Genomic DNA, 17,884 nt, shown 5'->3' with positions numbered 1-17,884 from the left:
TGGTTGTATTTTCTAAGTGCAAACTATAATTAACTATATATATTTTGAATATTACGTGTGAACCTGAATACTTCACGCTATTGACCTTCAAAATTAATTGATGTCCTGAACTTATCCGTCCTGGTTTTGATCTTAAAACGTTTACCACAAGTTCTGGTGAAATCTTATCGCAATGTTATGATGCTTTCTGCAGTTGTTCGTAATAAATTAAAACTACAGTTGTCTTTTTGCTGCGATTTTTAAAGAAAAGCTGCTTTGTTTATTTAACTGAATTTTCGTTTTAGTTATAAAAATTGCTATGGCACTTAGAAATGGCGGAGAGGAGTCAAATAATTCGCTATAAAATACTTATTTTTGAAGTTGATATTATGTACATATGGCTATAATTTGACAAAAAGAAAATGATTCCATTTCTCAATTTTTATGTTTTGATTTCGGTATCTCTTTTCTACGAACTTCAAGGTAACAGGTTCTATGATTTGACTGAAATAAGTTCTGTATACTTTAAATAAGTCGAGCAAGAGTTTTGACTTGCGATCTTTGTCTGAGGTCAACTTTCTTCGCTATCAGACAAAGATGCGCAAATCGACTTTAAATGCTGAATAATTTATACAAACTATTTTTTTTGTCGTGCGGTATTTCAGCAAGATTTTTTCTGCATGAAAAATTTTATTGAAAAGTCTTCACAAACCAAACTTTTTTATTACAATTAAAGTTTGATAACTTTTTTAAAATTAAAGTTTAAGTTTCTTGCAATATAATTAGTTTATTGTCTAATAGTTAATTATGTTATTTACTGTTAACACATGCAAGTTTATGTATTTGATACACACATATCAAATGCATAAATAACATGCAAAATATGTACAACTATATGCAATAATTTTCAGCCTTTCATAATCTTTTTTTGTTTTGCTATTTTAAATGTATATGTTAATAAGTATATTCTGTTAACTAATATTGGGTTTTTAGCTCATCTATTGCTCAGTGGTTTTCCCAGTAGAAAAGAAGAATATATTGGTATACATTCAGTTAGTGGCAAAGCAATCTTCACATGTGAAGTTGAAAGTGACTATCCTTATGAAATTAAATGGTATCGCAATGGGGTTGAGTTTAATTCTACATCAGGTCCTCCTTGGTTAATCAAATACCAAGATAAGATTGGAATCTCTGTTTATCTATGGCCTTTTAGTCACCCACGTTCACCTGGTGTTTATGAATGTCGAGCAAGTAATAGTGTTGATCCTCCAATTATTCGTAAAGTAACATATATTTCTAAATCAGGTAATTCTTGTTTAATTAAAAAGTGAATGTTTTCATAAAATAGGTTAATTGGTTTATGGTTATTTTTATTGGTTGAGGTACAAACAAACAAAAAAAACATTGTTACTTTTAATATTTCATAATCTTCTGGCTAGTTTTATGCAAATATGCAGAACACTGACTTCATTCAGCATTCTTGCTAAAAGAGTTATAAATTATAACTTAAAACTCTCTTTCCACTAACATTTACATAACTTCTTGATTATATTTTCTACTTATTCAATATTAGTGTACCAGTTTATAGATTTCATGATGCATGTGTACTTTAAGGTCACTTAAATTTAGCAGTTCACTTTCACATTCTGTAGCATATGGGCAGGGTGGGGATTCATAACAACAATTAAATGTCCACTCTAGCAAAAGTGGTTGGTGCTCTATGCTCTGAGTCTCTGTGAACAATCTAAGACTGATTTTTTCTTTTTTCTTTCTGACCATGGTATTCTTCTGACTTTTACTCACTTTTGTAAAAATTGAATTTAGAAAGTAATTTATACTTAACTATGTTTTTTATGTTTCAAGAAAAATTTATCCTTGTAAAATTTACTGTTTAGCTCAACTATTGACAGATGATTTTCCAAAAGCAACAAAATCTCCTAAAGTACCACCTGGTAACATATATGTTGGTGGAAACATGACTTTATATTGTAATGCCAGTGGTAAAGGGGAAAATGAAATCAGTTGGTTCTTAAATCTCATTCCGATATCCAAACAAACAGTTGCATTTAAGTATATATTGAGCAAAGATAACACCACATTATTCTTATATGATTTGGGTCTCCTAAATAATGCAGCAATGTCTTGTTACATCGCTAATGACATAGGCATCCAACAAATGAGTGAAGTCTTTTTTTCCACAATGTATCCTACTTTACCTCCTAGTAAGTATTTTACTTGCTAAAAGTAAAATTATTTCTGTAATCTTATACTTTTTATTTAACAATATATATATATAACTTAAATACTTTTAGCAAATGCACCTCCTCCTGGAACTGCTCCTGTTATTACTGTTAAACCTACAAATATCTCAGTTGATGGTCCTGAGCAAGTTGTTGACTTTGATTGTCAAGCTACTGGTTATTTTTTTTTTGTTATTAAATTTTTTTTAAAGCATAATTAAAATAGTTTAATTTCAAGTCTTGAGCTTTTGAACTTGAGAATTTAAAAAAAAAAAAAAAAGAATTTTTTTAAATTAGTATGTAGTCATTTGTCTAGTTATTTTAAATTTTCAGGTCAGCCTGCTCCTAAATATAGTTGGAAATTAGAAGGTTCAAAGGGTTATATTAAACAAAAAGTTACGGAGGGAAAGTTGCAGCTGAATGTCATGAAAAGTGGTTCAATAACATGTTTTGCTGAAAACTATGAGGGTGTTGATTCATCAACAGCCTTCTTTTATGTAAAACGTAATTAATTTTACATCTAATAAATTGAAATATATAATTTCAAAAATATATTATACAATAATTCTTTCAAAAATATTTTTTGTAATAATTTTTTTAATGTTTCCTTTTTAATCTTATTTGTTAGCAATTCCATTTCGACCTTATGAAATCAAATCTGTTCCAGATGAGAGGACACAAACATCATTTTCTTTTATCATATATCCAAATCCAGGAGAAATTGAACATCATTCTAATATTCCAATTACTTATGCAGTATTAGAAACAATGCCATGTGTAGATCTTGAAAAGCAGTACATCCCTGCTTTGAAAACAATGACAGTTAATATTAATGGTCGTCCCCCTTGGAAGCATACAGTAAATGATTTATTACCTTGGACACAGTTAAATATGCGTGTCAGACTTGGTAATGTACATGGTTTAGGAAATCCATCAAAGTGGCAAGAGTTTTATACAAAGATGGCAGGTTAATTTTTGATTACTAAAATTATTCAAAAACACAGTTTTTTACTTACCCTGTTTCTTTAAAAGTTTTTGTTGTTATTTTTGGATTAGCTCTTCAGCTACCTGTACAGAATTTAAAAAATGTTGCTCTTTCTAAGAAGTCATTTACCTTAAGTTGGGAAGACCCTGAAAGACTAAATGGCAAAATATCACACTATGAGGTTTCTTGGACAGTTGATCCATCTAAAGGCTGGTCTACATATAAAGTTTTTGAGTATCAAAAGTATTATAAGTATGACTGGGAAGATGACAAAGATTTTAACTATGAATCCCCTGTAGTTCACTGGAAAGTACGAGTTGTGGGACTTGATGGTGTAGGTCCTATCTCTGCTGAAAAAATATTTAGAGTAGCTGTTGGAGGTGAATTAAGTATTAACTATTAAAAAAAAGCTAGAAAAAAGTATTATACACCTTTGAATGGTTAAGTTTGACAAAGCAATTTCAGTTAATTTTTCGTATTTGTAGTTAAAAATGATTTAATTTTCTTCTTTCATTTATTTTTAAGCGCCAAGTTTTGTTACGAATTTATCAGTAATAGCTATTGGGTCCAGACAAGTTCGTTTATGCTGGAATGCAACTGAAGATGTTGGAAGTGGACTTATTGCTTACAAAATTCAAAAGAGAAAAAAATATAGCACGAATGAGTGGGAGATCATAGAGTCATTAAAGGTTACTGATAATTGGGTGGATATAAAAGATCTGAAGCCATATCAAGAGTATGAATTCAGAGTCATTCCTGAGAGTAATACATCTTTAGGTGTGCCTTCTGAGATTTGTTCCACAATGACATTGACAGATGGTAAGTTTATTTAAAAAATCAATATTTGCTTAACCCTAAATGAATAAATAGTGTTATATATGTCATGTTCCCTTTGTAATTTACAAACATAAACAAAGTTATGATATGATTCATGTTTCCTTTATTTCTAATTTATCAGTTTAATGTTAAATTAAAATTTAACTCATATTTTCATGTAGCTCCAACTGCACCCCCGCAAAACGTGCATGGTTCTGCAACACGAGCAGAGTCTATTGAGGTTTTTTGGGAAGAGCCAGAAGTAGAACATCAAAATGGAAATATCACTGCTTATAAAATATTTTTCACTCGTAAGATTGGCAGACAACCATTGTTTGTAACTGCTGCAAGCAATGCTCGAAGTATTTACTTACAAGGTCTCAGCAAATTTACTCAATATTCTGTATGGGTTGTTGCTGTCAATGAAAAAGGGGACAGCCCACCAAGTTCTATATTTGAACTCTATACAAAAGAGAAAGGTTGTTTTTTTTAAACTCAAAAATTCATCTGTTTTTTTTTATATCTATTGATTTTTAATAAATTTTGCAAAATACTGTTCAAAAGTTATTAATATAATGTTAAAAATACGAATACTCTGTAGTAGTATATTTTCAAATGATCGAATTAATTTGTTTGGTATTTACTATGAAAGAAGGCTGTAAAGTCTTTAAGTTTGCTCTTAAATGGATCTATTAGTTGTCTGATTCCAGTTATTTTATAATGTTGAAAATTCAAGTTTTAAACTGATTTAAACTTCATGTTTGCTCTTTTAAATGTTTTGCAAACTGTGAAATTTTTTTTCATAAAACTGAAAATTTTATTCATCAGATTTTCTGAAATATTTATTTTTGTGATACTTTTGTGATATCCTCAAACCCATTTAGTGGTTTACTACTTTATTTTTAATTGTTTTATCAGTTTAAAAAAGGGCCTGTTGTATTTATCAGCTTTAGAATTAAACTTCTCTTTAGTTCCTGAAGGAGCACCTCAATCTGTCCAAGCTCAAGCATTAAATGACACATTTATTGCAGTAACATGGCTCCCTCCTCTTTTAAGTTTACAAAATGGTCGCATTTTTGGCTACAAAATATATTACATAAAACATAAAGACACAATCGAGTTTGGTGAAGAGTATGTTTTAAAGTTGTATGGTGATTCAATAAAGGTAAATATCAACTTAATTTTGTTAATTTCCTCAAGTGTCTAAATTATTGTATAAATGATGACATTGTTATTAGGATGCTGTATTACATGATTCTATTACTGGTGAGCAAGACTACCGTGTTAATGTAGCTGCATTTACTGTACTTGGAGATGGTGTCAAAAGTGCTAACATTTATTTGAAAACTCCTCCAAAGTTGCCATCTGCTCCAAATTTACAAGTGAAAACAGATTTCACAATGAATGCTATCACTTTAAAATGGTGGCCTGTAACCGAATTTGTTATATATTATAAGATTGAATATGGTAAAAGTTTACGTAAATATGATATGCTATCACACAAAAAAGTTAAATTTGTTGATTCAGATATAAGAATGTCTTTTTTTGATGATTTGGATGCTGGAGTGTGGTACTGCTTTATGGTTTCTGGAGATTTGGGGAAACATGATGGTTGGACTGCAACATCTATTGTCTGGGAGAGGACTTCTGATGGCTTTCCTTCAGGTCCTCCATTATTTTTTGAGGGAACAACTGAATCATCATCAACAATAAAATTGCAGTGGGAAAAACCCGACCCATGGAAACGCAATGGGATAATTACGGGCTACTATATTGAATATAAAAGCTTAGATGAGCGCCGATGGAGGAACACAAGATATACCTCCGAAAATGATTTAGATATTGAGATGTTTTTGTTGACAGATCTAACTGCAAGTACCAGGTATGTTTTTAATGTCTTAGAATAAAAGCCACTTATGAATACTAATTTGTTAAATTTTAGTCTCCCACTGAGTCTTAAAAGTTTGTTTTCATAATATTCAACATTTTATTGTAATTCTGAACATAAATTTTTTTGATTTTTAAAACAAGCTGCAATGCTTTTAAGTGACAAACATCAAATATATTTTTCAAAGAATAGTGTGGTACATATTTTAACAAAAAACGTTTTTGTGGCTTCATTGACATTTCTGTTCTATTTAGTATTCAGTATACAAATTTCTTCTTAATCATCAGTAAGATAGTGCTCTAAAAGATTTTGAATTATTTTTGTATCAAGCTATTATCAAATATTTGTTTACAGCAGGTTTATTTACAATTTATGCAAATATTGCTCATGAAATTTTAAATTGGCAATTCCAATGCATCAGTAACTAACTGCAGATTTCTGGTGTATTTTCAAAAGCATCTCACTTGAACAAAAATACCATTATTTTATTGTTAGCCATCAATATTTTGCAAAACTTATAAAAAATTTTATTTTAATTTTAAATAAAAGCTGTGTAATCTTTTTTTATTTGTTAAAATCTTAGTGTTTTTTCAAAATGCCACTAGCCATCAGCAAATTCAATGTATGAGTTAATATTTTTATTAATTCATGAAGTTTCTGCTAATTTTTTAAAACCAGAGATGATGGTATTAATGACAGATCAGCTGTTGTTGTGATTCACATTTAAAGCACCATTTGTGTTTAATATGTTTTGCACTTTAAAGTTTTATTTGGGAAAAAAAACCCAAAAATCAAGGAAAGAGGCTTTCTTTCTAAAAACCATAAGCTTATATCAAGATAAAAAAAAAAATGGGCACAAAATTGGTAAAATAGTTTTCTAACCATGGTAAACTTTAAGTTTATTAAAAATGTTTCACCAAATGACAAGCTCAATACTAAACAACACCAGATCAGTTTTGGCCAAAACGTATCAACAACCAGCTTCAAAATGCAATAAATTAAAGTAAGTTCAAAGGTTTTTCTGTACCAATATAGAAAAGGTTAAATGGATATCTTAATAGTAAAAGTTAGAAAGAATTAGTGACCTAAATGTACTCAAATTGACTATGGCAAAAAAAATGAAAAGAGATTTTCACCAAATTGGTTCATCTCAGTTGTTTTAATGATAAAAATGTTAATTATGTTGTATTTGCTAACAACGAACTGTGTTTTGAAGGGAATATTTTGATAAATGAAGTAAAATTGATTTTTATTTTTAAAATGGCAGTTCTTAAATAAAGACAAAAAAACCTTTTTTAGTAATTGTAAATTCAAAACTTCTTAAAGTGGTTTTCTTTAAGACCTGTCATTCAGAGTACAACTCTTTTTCAGGTACCAAATCAGAGTGCAAGCTTTTACCCAAGTAGGTAATGGACCATTTTCAGAAGAAATCCAAGTGATGACAAGCCAAGAAGGTATTTATCTTAGTTTCATAATAAACATTTTAATGAATTTAAAATACAAAAATATTTTCTTTAAAATCATTTTTATTTTCCTAGTACTTCCTGTTGTTAACAAGTTGCGTGTGTTGGAAGTGGAGACATCATCTGCCTACATTCATTGGAGTGATCCTATAAACACTGTGAAATTCAATACAAATCTTAAATACATTGTAAGTATTTCTGTAAATGGTTAAAAAATTTATGTAATGTTTTAAATTTTCAAAATATGTAAACAAATATTGTTAACAAAAAAGAAGTTTAAAGACATTTTAAGTAGGTGTTAAAGACATTTGAAGTAGGTAATAAAATTAAATAAAATATAAAATGCTATTTCAATAGCCTCAAAATATTAAGTTAAATATTGTTTTAAGTTAATATAGTAGATCATCTCAGGCAATATCAAGCTCACTTTTTATAATTTTACTTTGGTGAATGTGTTTCATTCACATGTCAATTTTATATTCAGGTTATCTATTCAGCACACAAATCTTATCGCAACTCAAATGGAAATACTGAAATTTTTAGTTACAATAACACTATAACTATCTATGCTAAACAGTTACAACTCAACATGTTGGTTCCTTGTACTTTTTATGAAGTTTCAGTCAAAGTAGAAACCGAGGAAGCAGGAATTGGTGATCCTGTGAATACAAACTTAACTACACTTTGTAAAGGTAATATTATGTTAATATTTTGTTGATGAAGGTAATATTGATGAAAGTCAAAACTACTCAGAAAGGTTAAGAAATGAGTAGAGTTTTAGCCGTGCTGCAGATTGCTTTCTCAAATAATCCCCCAATCATAGTTTTTATCATACCTTGGTACCAATATTCCTTATATATATATATATATATATATATATATATATATATATATATATATATATATATATATATATATATATATATATATATATATATATATATATATATATATATATATATATATATATATATATATATATATATATATATATATATATATATATATATATATTTCCTTGGTACCAATATTCAAAGTCTGATATATTCTGGATATATTTCTTGCCTTACTCTTCATAGCTACCAGCTGCTCATTATTTTCATCCTAAAATAACTGCCCTTAAACCCATTTTATGCTGTGAGACTTAATGATCTTAATTGTTTGTGGTCCAACAAAAATAGCCTTAAACTTTGCCTTTGAAAAAGATCTTGTAAGTATTTTAAAGCATGTCTCGTTCTCTAGAGCTGTGACACAAGCCCTAACTTGTTATGCAGCTGTGGCATTAACATCATTTGAGGATCTATTAGTGATTCCTTTTTTAAAATGTTCTTCCCTACAGAGAATTAACTTCCCCACTATTGCACAGGTATAGGAAATAGAAAAAAATTGTTAACCTGAAATCTAGGAGGCTTCTTAGGAATGACAAAATTTTCTAATGTGTTATTCCTAAGAAGCCTCCTAGATTTGAGGTTCATAAAAATCTCTAATGACTTTTCAGTTAGAGTTGTCATACCTCAAGGTATTCAGCAATATTTTGACAATGCTGGAGTCATCTTTCAGGTGCACAGAATGACCAGTGGCTAGTACTTGTTCCCGTTATGGAATGACTATGAACTTACTATAAAAAGGCCTTTCATGGTAGACGTTTCATTCAGATTAAAGCTGATTTTTATATCCTCAACTAGATTGTTTACATTGTTGCAAATGCACAGCCCCTTTTGCTGCCTGAGGAAATATGAAAAAGTTTGGTGGCAAATTTGCTGGCGTGTGACTTTCACACTTTTTATCCAATATGTTTCAGTTGTTTGAGCTAAAAGATGTCAGGTTGGAATCCCTAAGACAAAGGTCATTCCTTAGGTCATTAACATCTTTCTCCTCTTATCTGGATTTTTAAAATTGTACTCTGAATATGCTGACCTCTGACATTCTGACCTCTCCTGAAGATGTTTGATCTCTATCTAGAAGCGTGGGCATGGGGAACTCATGGCATTGTGGTAATAAGGAGTCAAAGTAATGTCTGATTATGTGATAAGAGGTGCACTCTTGCCACTTCAACATTCAATAGGTTCCACCAAACACTAGTAGCAATTGCTTTTGTTGTCAGTTGGTTCCTACCAAATAATTGGCATAGCATGTTTTAACATCCTCATTTCCTCCTTGTAACCAGCCTGTAAGAATTGCAGAATTTTAATTGATGAAGTTGTATGAACTAGTTAATATTTTGCAATATATGAACAGTTTTCTTTTTTTTCTTTTGAAGTTCTACAAAATAAAAAGTTACCATCTAGAGCAACCAATCCATTGATCAATTTATCTTCAAGAGTTTGCTTACAAATTTCTTGTATGAAGTTTGTCAGAGAACTATTGAAGATAAGTTTTGTTTTTTCAAGTTTAAATTTGGTTTTCTTTATTCAATAGGTTAAATGCTTAAAAAAAAAAAACATTTTTGAGCGTTAGTAATATTGTAAATAAATTTTTAAAAAAGTGTTTGTGTAAAGAGCTGGAAACTCGTGTTGAACAATTGAAAATCTACTTAGCTAAAGTTACTTTGAAATTTAAAATCTGATATTTTTTCCTCTAGAGTTATTGCCTAAATTATATTACCTATGAAGGAAATATATTTCACCTGAAGATATTTATAGATTTGTAATAATATTTAAACATTTTCTATGGTTCAAGTGCATCAAAATTTGAGATATTGCATTTGGAAAGAGGCTAATTTAAAAATACTGAGAATTATTGTAAAAATGATAACTTTTCCAAATTTTGGCAAACTATAGAGCACATGCATTACTGGAAGATATGAACTGATTTTATTATCATTTTACTTTACTCCTTTTTAGTTTCCCAAAATTGCAACTTTTTAACTGTATTACAACTTTAAAAATAAAAAGTTAACTGTTGAAGGGCAACAAACATATATAGTATGAATTTTGATGCATCACTATAGAGAATTTTAGTTCACTGCTCTGGAGTCCAAATTACATCATACTAAGCAAACTTGATTTGGTTAATTCTATCTTTTACAGAAATTAAAGGTTTATTTGCTGTTTTGTTTCAGAATAAATAGGCAATATGTAGTTTTCGTTACTTGTTTAATTTCTAAATGTGATTTTTTTATTAAAATACTGTTTATGAAATGTGATTTTATTTATTTACAGCTCCATTGGTTGTTCCTACCCCTTATTTAAATATATCTGTGGAGGATTCTAATAGTATTCCATTGCAAATTTTTCCTGCATCCAATATACATGGTGCAATTGAGTAAGTTGACCTTTATTTTTTTTTAACCCAAATTCCTTTACTTGTTGTAGGCACAATAGTGTGGTCATTTGTTGTAGACACCATTTTGGTCATGTGTTGTACACACAATTGTTTGCTCATGTGTTGTTCACACAATTGTTCGGTCATTTGTTGTAGACAATAGTTGGATCATTTTTTCTAGACACAGTTGTTTGGTAAGAGAAATAAACAATTTCAGACTTACAGTTCACTTTTTATTCATTGATTGCAAAGTAAAAAACAATATTGGTTTTGAAAAGTTTGAAACAAATTAAAGATACACGTTTTCTTTATAAATTCGTATGAATATCTGTTTGTGATTTATGTAAATAGTTGTAAGTAATGACTTTATGATGACAGGGATTGCAGATATTGACATAACTTTTGTAAATAATTTATGCATCTTTTTAGCTACTATATTCTTTTTGTCATTGATATTGGAACCTCCTCTATTCTTTCACCATCAATCAAGTCAAAGAACTTTGATAGTGCTATCAATCATCGCTATCGACGGTTTATGAATAACAACAGTCATGTTCCTGTAAAACCAGACTTTCACATTGCAGCATTGTTTATAGAAGATGATCTTCCTAAACTTTTTAACCTTGGTGATGGTTCCAAAGGGAGTAATTATATCAACAAAAAACTTATTGATAATCATCATTATTCAACATTTTTGCGTGCCCATGTTAAGGTATGTAGATTTTGTTAAAGTATGTTTATTGATGATATTTATATACTATAATTTTCAAAAATACAGAATAGAAAAATGTAATATCTTGTTAAATTATTTGTTAATTATATATTAGTTAGGTATTTCTTCTTTTTAATCATTTCACTTGATTAATGAGGTTTAATTTCATTAAAAACAATTGTTTGTAATAAACAGTTTTAGTTTAATCATCTGCGTAGATTGCACATAAGAGTGCCATGGGTTTGAAGTTTAAGTTAAAATAGTTTTATCTAGATTTCAAGAAATCATATTCTTCATACTGATTCAGAGTTTAGCAAGCCAATAATGTTTGGTAAGTTTTTTAAAAATATTTTGTCATAATAGTTAGGGCTGCAATAATGTTATTTTTTACTTTATTTGTTCACACATGCAAACATATTTCTCCTAGATATTTAAAATCACTAGCCTATGCTGTATTTGTAAAATTTGAAATGAATAATCATTTTTATTTATTGATCATGCTAATTTTTTCGATTATGTAAGATAAAATTTACCTACCTCAATATAACTCAATGTAAATATATTATTGTTAGGGTCAACAGTACAGCTCAGTAAAAGTAAGCAGCTAGTGGTTAAAGAACCAAGTAGTATTAACCTTATTGTAATTGGTGCATCATCAGCCGGGGCTCTGGTTCTTATTATTACAGTCCTTGCTTTATTGTACAAAAGGTATTTTTATGCAGTTTGTTTTTCTTTTTTAAAAGGGTGTTTTTATTTTTTCTTTATTTTTAAAAATATTTTTGTAGAAATCAAAGACATCGTCCATATACTAGTGGGGAAAATAAACCTTTAAATAACAAATTGAAACGTTCTTTTCGTAATTCAAAGAAACTTGCGGATCCCACTGAAGTAATATTTTCTTTTTAAAAGTTTAAAAGAAGGTTGTTTTTAACTAAGGCATACTGAATTTTGCTTAAAAATTTTAAGGTACATCGCATGCAGTGCAACACTCCAGGCATGATTAGTCACCCTCCAATAAATATTGAAACATTGTCTAAACATGTAAAAAGTTTAAAAGCTGATAATGGTTTAAAGTTTATTCAAGAATTTGAGGTAAATAACCTTTATGTGATGCTTTAAAGTTACTAATAGTGAATTGATATTTTTATTTTAATGATATTCTTTTATGTTTTTTTTTAAGTCAATCCAATCTGCAGAAAAATGCTCAACTGAAGCTGCTCGATTAAATATAAATCTATCAAAGAATCGATACCCTAATGTTGTTGCATGTATGTGCTTAAATGTAAATGATATTATCTATTGTTATGAAATTATATGTTTCAAAGTTTTTGAATCTTATTTTCTTTTTCAGATGATGAAACTCGTGTTAAGTTAGAATCATACAGTTCTTCAGATTACATCAATGCAAATTATATAGATGGCTACTGCAAACAGAAAGCATACATAGCTACACAAGGTCCTATGAAGAACACTATTGATGATTTCTGGCTGCTTTGCTGGGAACAAAATGTTCAAGTTATAGTGATGGTGACAAAGCTTGAAGAAAGAGGCAGAGTAAGTGTATTTCTATGAAATTATTTATAATAAAATTTTTATACTTTATATAAAAATATAAAATTTTTATTATTAAATTGTGTAAAATTATGGGAAATTGTTACTTATAAAACTTTATGAAAGGTTGGGTTGCTGGTTCCAAAATGAATAGGCTTTTTTTTTGCTGGTTCCAAAATGAATAGGCATTTTTTTTATGTACCAATGTTAGAAAAATGATAAAAGGCTATTTTTAGGAATTTAAAAATATCTAGAGTGTAGATTCATTTAAAATATTGATGAATTAACCAAAATTTAATGAAATTGGAATGTTTAAATATTTTCACTTTCTAAAAAATTCAATATGCTCTAAATTTCATTCTAATTAATGACCTGAACTTCATTTGTCAGAGCTACGAGTGATGTGTCTGTATTATTTCTTGAAAGATCTGTAACAGAAATAAATATTTGAAATATGTGTACAGAAGTATGTTGTATAAACTTTTCTAAAGAATAATAAATTCTATTTTTCTCTTGGTTACAGAAAAATATGCTCTAGATTAACTGGTGAGTGAATTGTTCCATGTTAAGAGCATTTTAATTAGCAGTTTCAAATAACAACTCAATTTACAAAGAAACAAGTCGTTAGTCGTATTGTTTAAAGACACATCATGTTACTGAAGTTAATTGTGTATACGTAATAAGCACACATTCAATATTATGTACAAGAAAAGTAGTACATGAGTCTAAAATTTTTAAAAACTGGTTATCTCTGCAAATATTTAACAAATGAATATTAGAATTTTTTTTTTTCTCTCTTTATGTGATCAGTCATTTAACTACAAATATATATGATATTTATCAGTAATATATCTTTTGCTACAATTCACATAAACTGTGCTATTTCCATTTAAATAATTTTTATAGTATTATCTAAGTTAAATATATTTCTGTATGTTATTATATCTGTTGGTTTATAAATATATATATTTTTATAATATCAGTTTTTTCCCTTGTTAATATCATTGCTTTGTTTTTCCATTTAGTCTAAATGTGAGCAATATTGGCCAGAACATGGCTCAGAAATATATGGCACTATTAAAGTTGAACTGAAGTCTGAACTTAAATTATGCAATGATTGCACACGAACTTTTGAAGTTTCTTCCACAGTGAATGGAGATTCTAGGATTGTAAAACATTATCAGTATTTGCAATGGCCAGATCCTGGAGTACCATCTAGCCCTGGACCTGTGCTTGCATTTGTGCGACGAGTTCATACTTTTGAACCACCTGGCTGTGGCCCAACTGTTGTTCATTGCAGTGCAGGTGTTGGGCGTAGCGCTTGTTATATTGCTATAGATGCAATGCTAGAACGCATAAAGTATGACAGTATGATTGATATTTATGGTTATGTTAACATGATGCGTTCACAAAGAAATTTCATGGTTCAGACTGATGAGCAATATATGTTTGTGTATGATGTACTAGTAGAAGCTATTGAATGTGGAGTTACAGAGTTGACATCTCGAGAATTTTCTGCTGAGTTCAAACAGTTGACTGCATTGCTAGATAATGGCCGAGAAACCTTACTTGAAACTCAATTTAAAAGTTTGACAGCAATGGCTGAAGATGGGGAATATGACTCCTCTACAATGACAGCAGCTTTTGCTAATGAACATAAGAACCGATCAAAGATAATTGTCCCTTTTGATATAAATCGTGTCCAGTTACAGCCATTAAGAAGTCATGAGGGTAGCGATTATATGAATGCCTCTTATATTGATGGGTATTACCGTCCTAATCAGTTTATTGCAACTCAAGGACCAACTGAAAAAACAGCAGCTGATTTTTGGCGGATGATTATGGATATGAACTGTACAATTATAGTCATGCTTACTAATCTTGATGACAAAGATGGGAATGTAAGTAATATTATTTTTAGGATCTTTTTATTGAATATGTGATTAATATTTCTAAAACTAATTGAGTTCATAAAAAATTATTGCTTAGTTTATTGTCAGTAAATTATGAAGCTTTTGTTTTATTTAGGAGCAATGTTACCAGTACTGGCCAACTTCAAAAACAATGAATTACCATTTATATGTAATTGATCCAATCAATGAAAGTCGGTTTGCAAATTTCATTGTTAGAGAGTTTAAAGTGTCTGATATCAAGGTAGATTTTTATTTTGACATATTTCTTTATGATTTCTAAACATGCAAATTGCAGTGTATCTCTTTTCAAGGGCAATGTAAAGTATTAAGTGGTAAATATTGGTCTACTCTTTAAATTGTATTTTTTAGAATGATGTTATTCGTAACATTCGACAATATCACTATTTAAATTGGCCTGTTGGTCGAGTACCAGACTCGTCTGAAGGCCTAATTGAATTTATTGGCCATGTGCAAAAAGCAAGCGAAAAGTTCAGTCCTTCATCCCCAGTTGTTGTCCACAGCAGGTAATATTTCTTAGGGAAATGAGTTTTTTAGTGTCTTATTTTTTTTGGGGACATTAACACTTGTATTTTATGTTTAAAAGTAAGCTTTTAGAGTTTCACACACAAAAGATGTAAATACAATTTTAAATTACTAAATCATTATCTTTTATTAAATTAGAAAATAGATATATATAATATAAAAAAAATTATTAAATTATTATCTTTTATAAAAGGATATAAATAGCTTTAACTTAACAATTTATGACAAAAAAAAAAAAAGAAAAGTTTCGGTGATTTTTTTCTTATTATTTTTACAATTTTATGTAATTTAGCCTTGGTGCTGGTCGAACCGGAGTGCTCATAACGCTTAGTATTGCCTTAGAGAGTTTGAGAAATGAAGACAAAGTAGATATATATCAAATTGTAAAATCTCTTCGTCACCAACGACCATATATGGTGCAAACCCTTGAACAGTACGAATTTTGTTACAAAGTAGCGTTTGACTTTCTAAAAAACTTCGATTTCATAGCATGATTCATCGGAGATATTGTTAGTTTTCTACATGCGTTCTAAGCATTCAATAGATGTACGTCGCTACACAAAGAAAAGATTGTTGACTTTTCATAAATAAAAATGTTGCAACCTTATGACCCGCTTGCTCCTGAAAGTGTTGTGGCGTAAACAGGTGAATAGTTTTTTTTTATATTCATTTTCGATTGATAAGAAAATGACTTCCCCCCCTCCTCCCCCCCGACAGTTTCTGTATTTTTAAACGCGCTTTCTATTTTCCCGAAAAGGTTATTCAGCGCATTTTATAATTATGTATGGTTTTTATATGCAAGAACATTTTTATGATTCGTTCATTTTAAAAACACTTTTATGATTCGTTTGGAGTGTGTTTACTTTTTTTTTTTTTTTGATCAAAATCTCTTAGAGATATGCTGGTTTAATAAAGTCCTTGATCAAAATTGCAAAATTAAAATTCTAGTTCACTTTTAAAGATTTCCATGTTTTTGATTGTAAATAAAACAGTTTGAAGTAATTTTCTATTTTTAACTTATTAAAAAACCTTCCCTGATAAAAGTTATGCTTTTTTTTTTTTTGGCGCAGACAATCGATCTGAATGTTCTAAATTTTTTCACAAAACATTTTTTGCCCTCGGCATTAAAATCTTCGTCGAAATTTTTAGTTCAAAAATATTTTTTTACGCTCAAGTTTATTTTTAAAACTTTTATTTATTTTTTAATATTTTTTATATTATATATTATTTTTATATATAGTATATGTAGATTTTTTAATTTTTCTAACTGTTCAATGTCAGTTATTTGAATTCTGGGAAATTGATTTCTTAAAGTTACTTAGTTGGTTGTTTTTTTTTCTTCGTTTTTTTATTTTCATCTTTAAATGTTTGTATTATTTTTTGGTGAGGAAAACCACATCATAATATTTCACTGAAACAATCTTTATAATATTTCATAATTTCATATTTTATAATATCTTCATAATATTTCAAAAACAATTTTAGGTTTTGTATAATAAAAACAGATTTAATTTCGAGTTTTTCAAGTGTTTTTCTTACGACTCACCCAACGGCATTGTTGTGCAGTTGGGTGCGTCGTAAGAAAACACTTGAAAAATAATAAAACTTGAAAATTCTCAACCTGCTGCTAAAAGCTTTTAAAGCAATCCTAAACTTTATTTATTCTGTTCAAATTTACACTTTTTTTTATGGCTTTAATTTTTACTATGGTCCCATCGACACGATTGACAGCATAAATTAGTAATCTAACACCTGTGGTTTCATTCTTGTTGAAAAAAGTCCTCTACAATAAGGGGAGGTCTTTAAGTGCATTTTTTTTGTTCGAATGACTTTGGATACCAATAAATTGTTGCTCTAGCATCTAAATAATATTAAAAAAAAAAAAGAATTTTTTTCAAAGTTTGTTTTTCCTTCCTTTGCTGCCTAATTGAAAATGAACCATTTTCGATATTATATCCTGTGCAAAATTATGCGTTAAACAAAAAATTCAATAACTTATTCTGTGTTAATAACTTCAAATTTTTTTAAACTAACTACTGAAAGAAAATATGAAATCTCTGCAAGAAGGTCCAAGTTCAAAAGATAAACGCGGATGAAACAACCAATTTGATCCAATTTTTTAAGAGCTTTAAAAAAGATTTAATATCTTCTCTTAAAGAAATTTCTACAGAAATACAATAAATATTTTCCTAGGAAACATTTCGCATAACATGTGGCATTTAGATGCCTAAAGGTTGCTTTAAAACCTAAATCGTACTGATACAAAGTTATAAAACAAACACACTTACGTACTTTTTATTGTACTAATGAAGAAATCTTCAGATAGTATAATGGAGTTAATTCGTCAATTTAAATGAATACAACTACATAAAATACACCCTAATGTAAATACTAAGGTCATACTTATTCAGTATTCCTTCATATTCCAATTTTATTTTGAAGCGAAATGCGGAATATACTTTCTAGATAAAAGTTTTGCTCTTATATATCCGTCTCTTCTCATCTCACCAAATACAGATGCTACTGCTTC

General features: G+C 29.0%; 1 protein-coding gene across 1 annotated transcript; it reads left to right on the top strand.

The window, feature by feature from the left end:
• The first annotated feature begins 114 nt into the window (after positions 1-114).
• LOC145192603 (receptor-type tyrosine-protein phosphatase F-like) lies at positions 115-16,186 on the top strand. The gene is made up of 27 exons (XM_090074416.1): positions 115-199; positions 285-462; positions 973-1,284; positions 1,875-2,201; positions 2,292-2,396; positions 2,553-2,723; positions 2,848-3,186; positions 3,276-3,584; positions 3,730-4,023; positions 4,203-4,499; positions 4,992-5,185; positions 5,259-5,902; positions 7,280-7,362; positions 7,447-7,559; positions 7,856-8,063; positions 10,533-10,635; positions 11,065-11,347; positions 11,621-11,678; positions 11,920-12,055; positions 12,133-12,235; positions 12,314-12,439; positions 12,528-12,615; positions 12,699-12,901; positions 13,924-14,799; positions 14,927-15,052; positions 15,181-15,335; positions 15,647-16,186. The coding sequence occupies exons 2-27, from the start codon at positions 402-404 to the stop codon at positions 15,846-15,848; spliced, it is 5,916 nt and encodes a 1,971-aa protein (XP_089930542.1). The 5' UTR covers positions 115-199; positions 285-401; the 3' UTR covers positions 15,849-16,186.
• The last annotated feature ends 1,698 nt before the right edge of the window (positions 16,187-17,884 follow it).

This window comes from Hydra viridissima, unplaced genomic scaffold (assembly GCF_058129835.1).
Source record: "Hydra viridissima isolate aposymbiotic clone 2 unplaced genomic scaffold, HvirCarnegie_v1 scaffold_1, whole genome shotgun sequence".
Taxonomy (NCBI): domain Eukaryota; kingdom Metazoa; phylum Cnidaria; class Hydrozoa; order Anthoathecata; family Hydridae; genus Hydra; species Hydra viridissima.
This window is presented reverse-complemented; position numbering and strand designations above follow the sequence as displayed.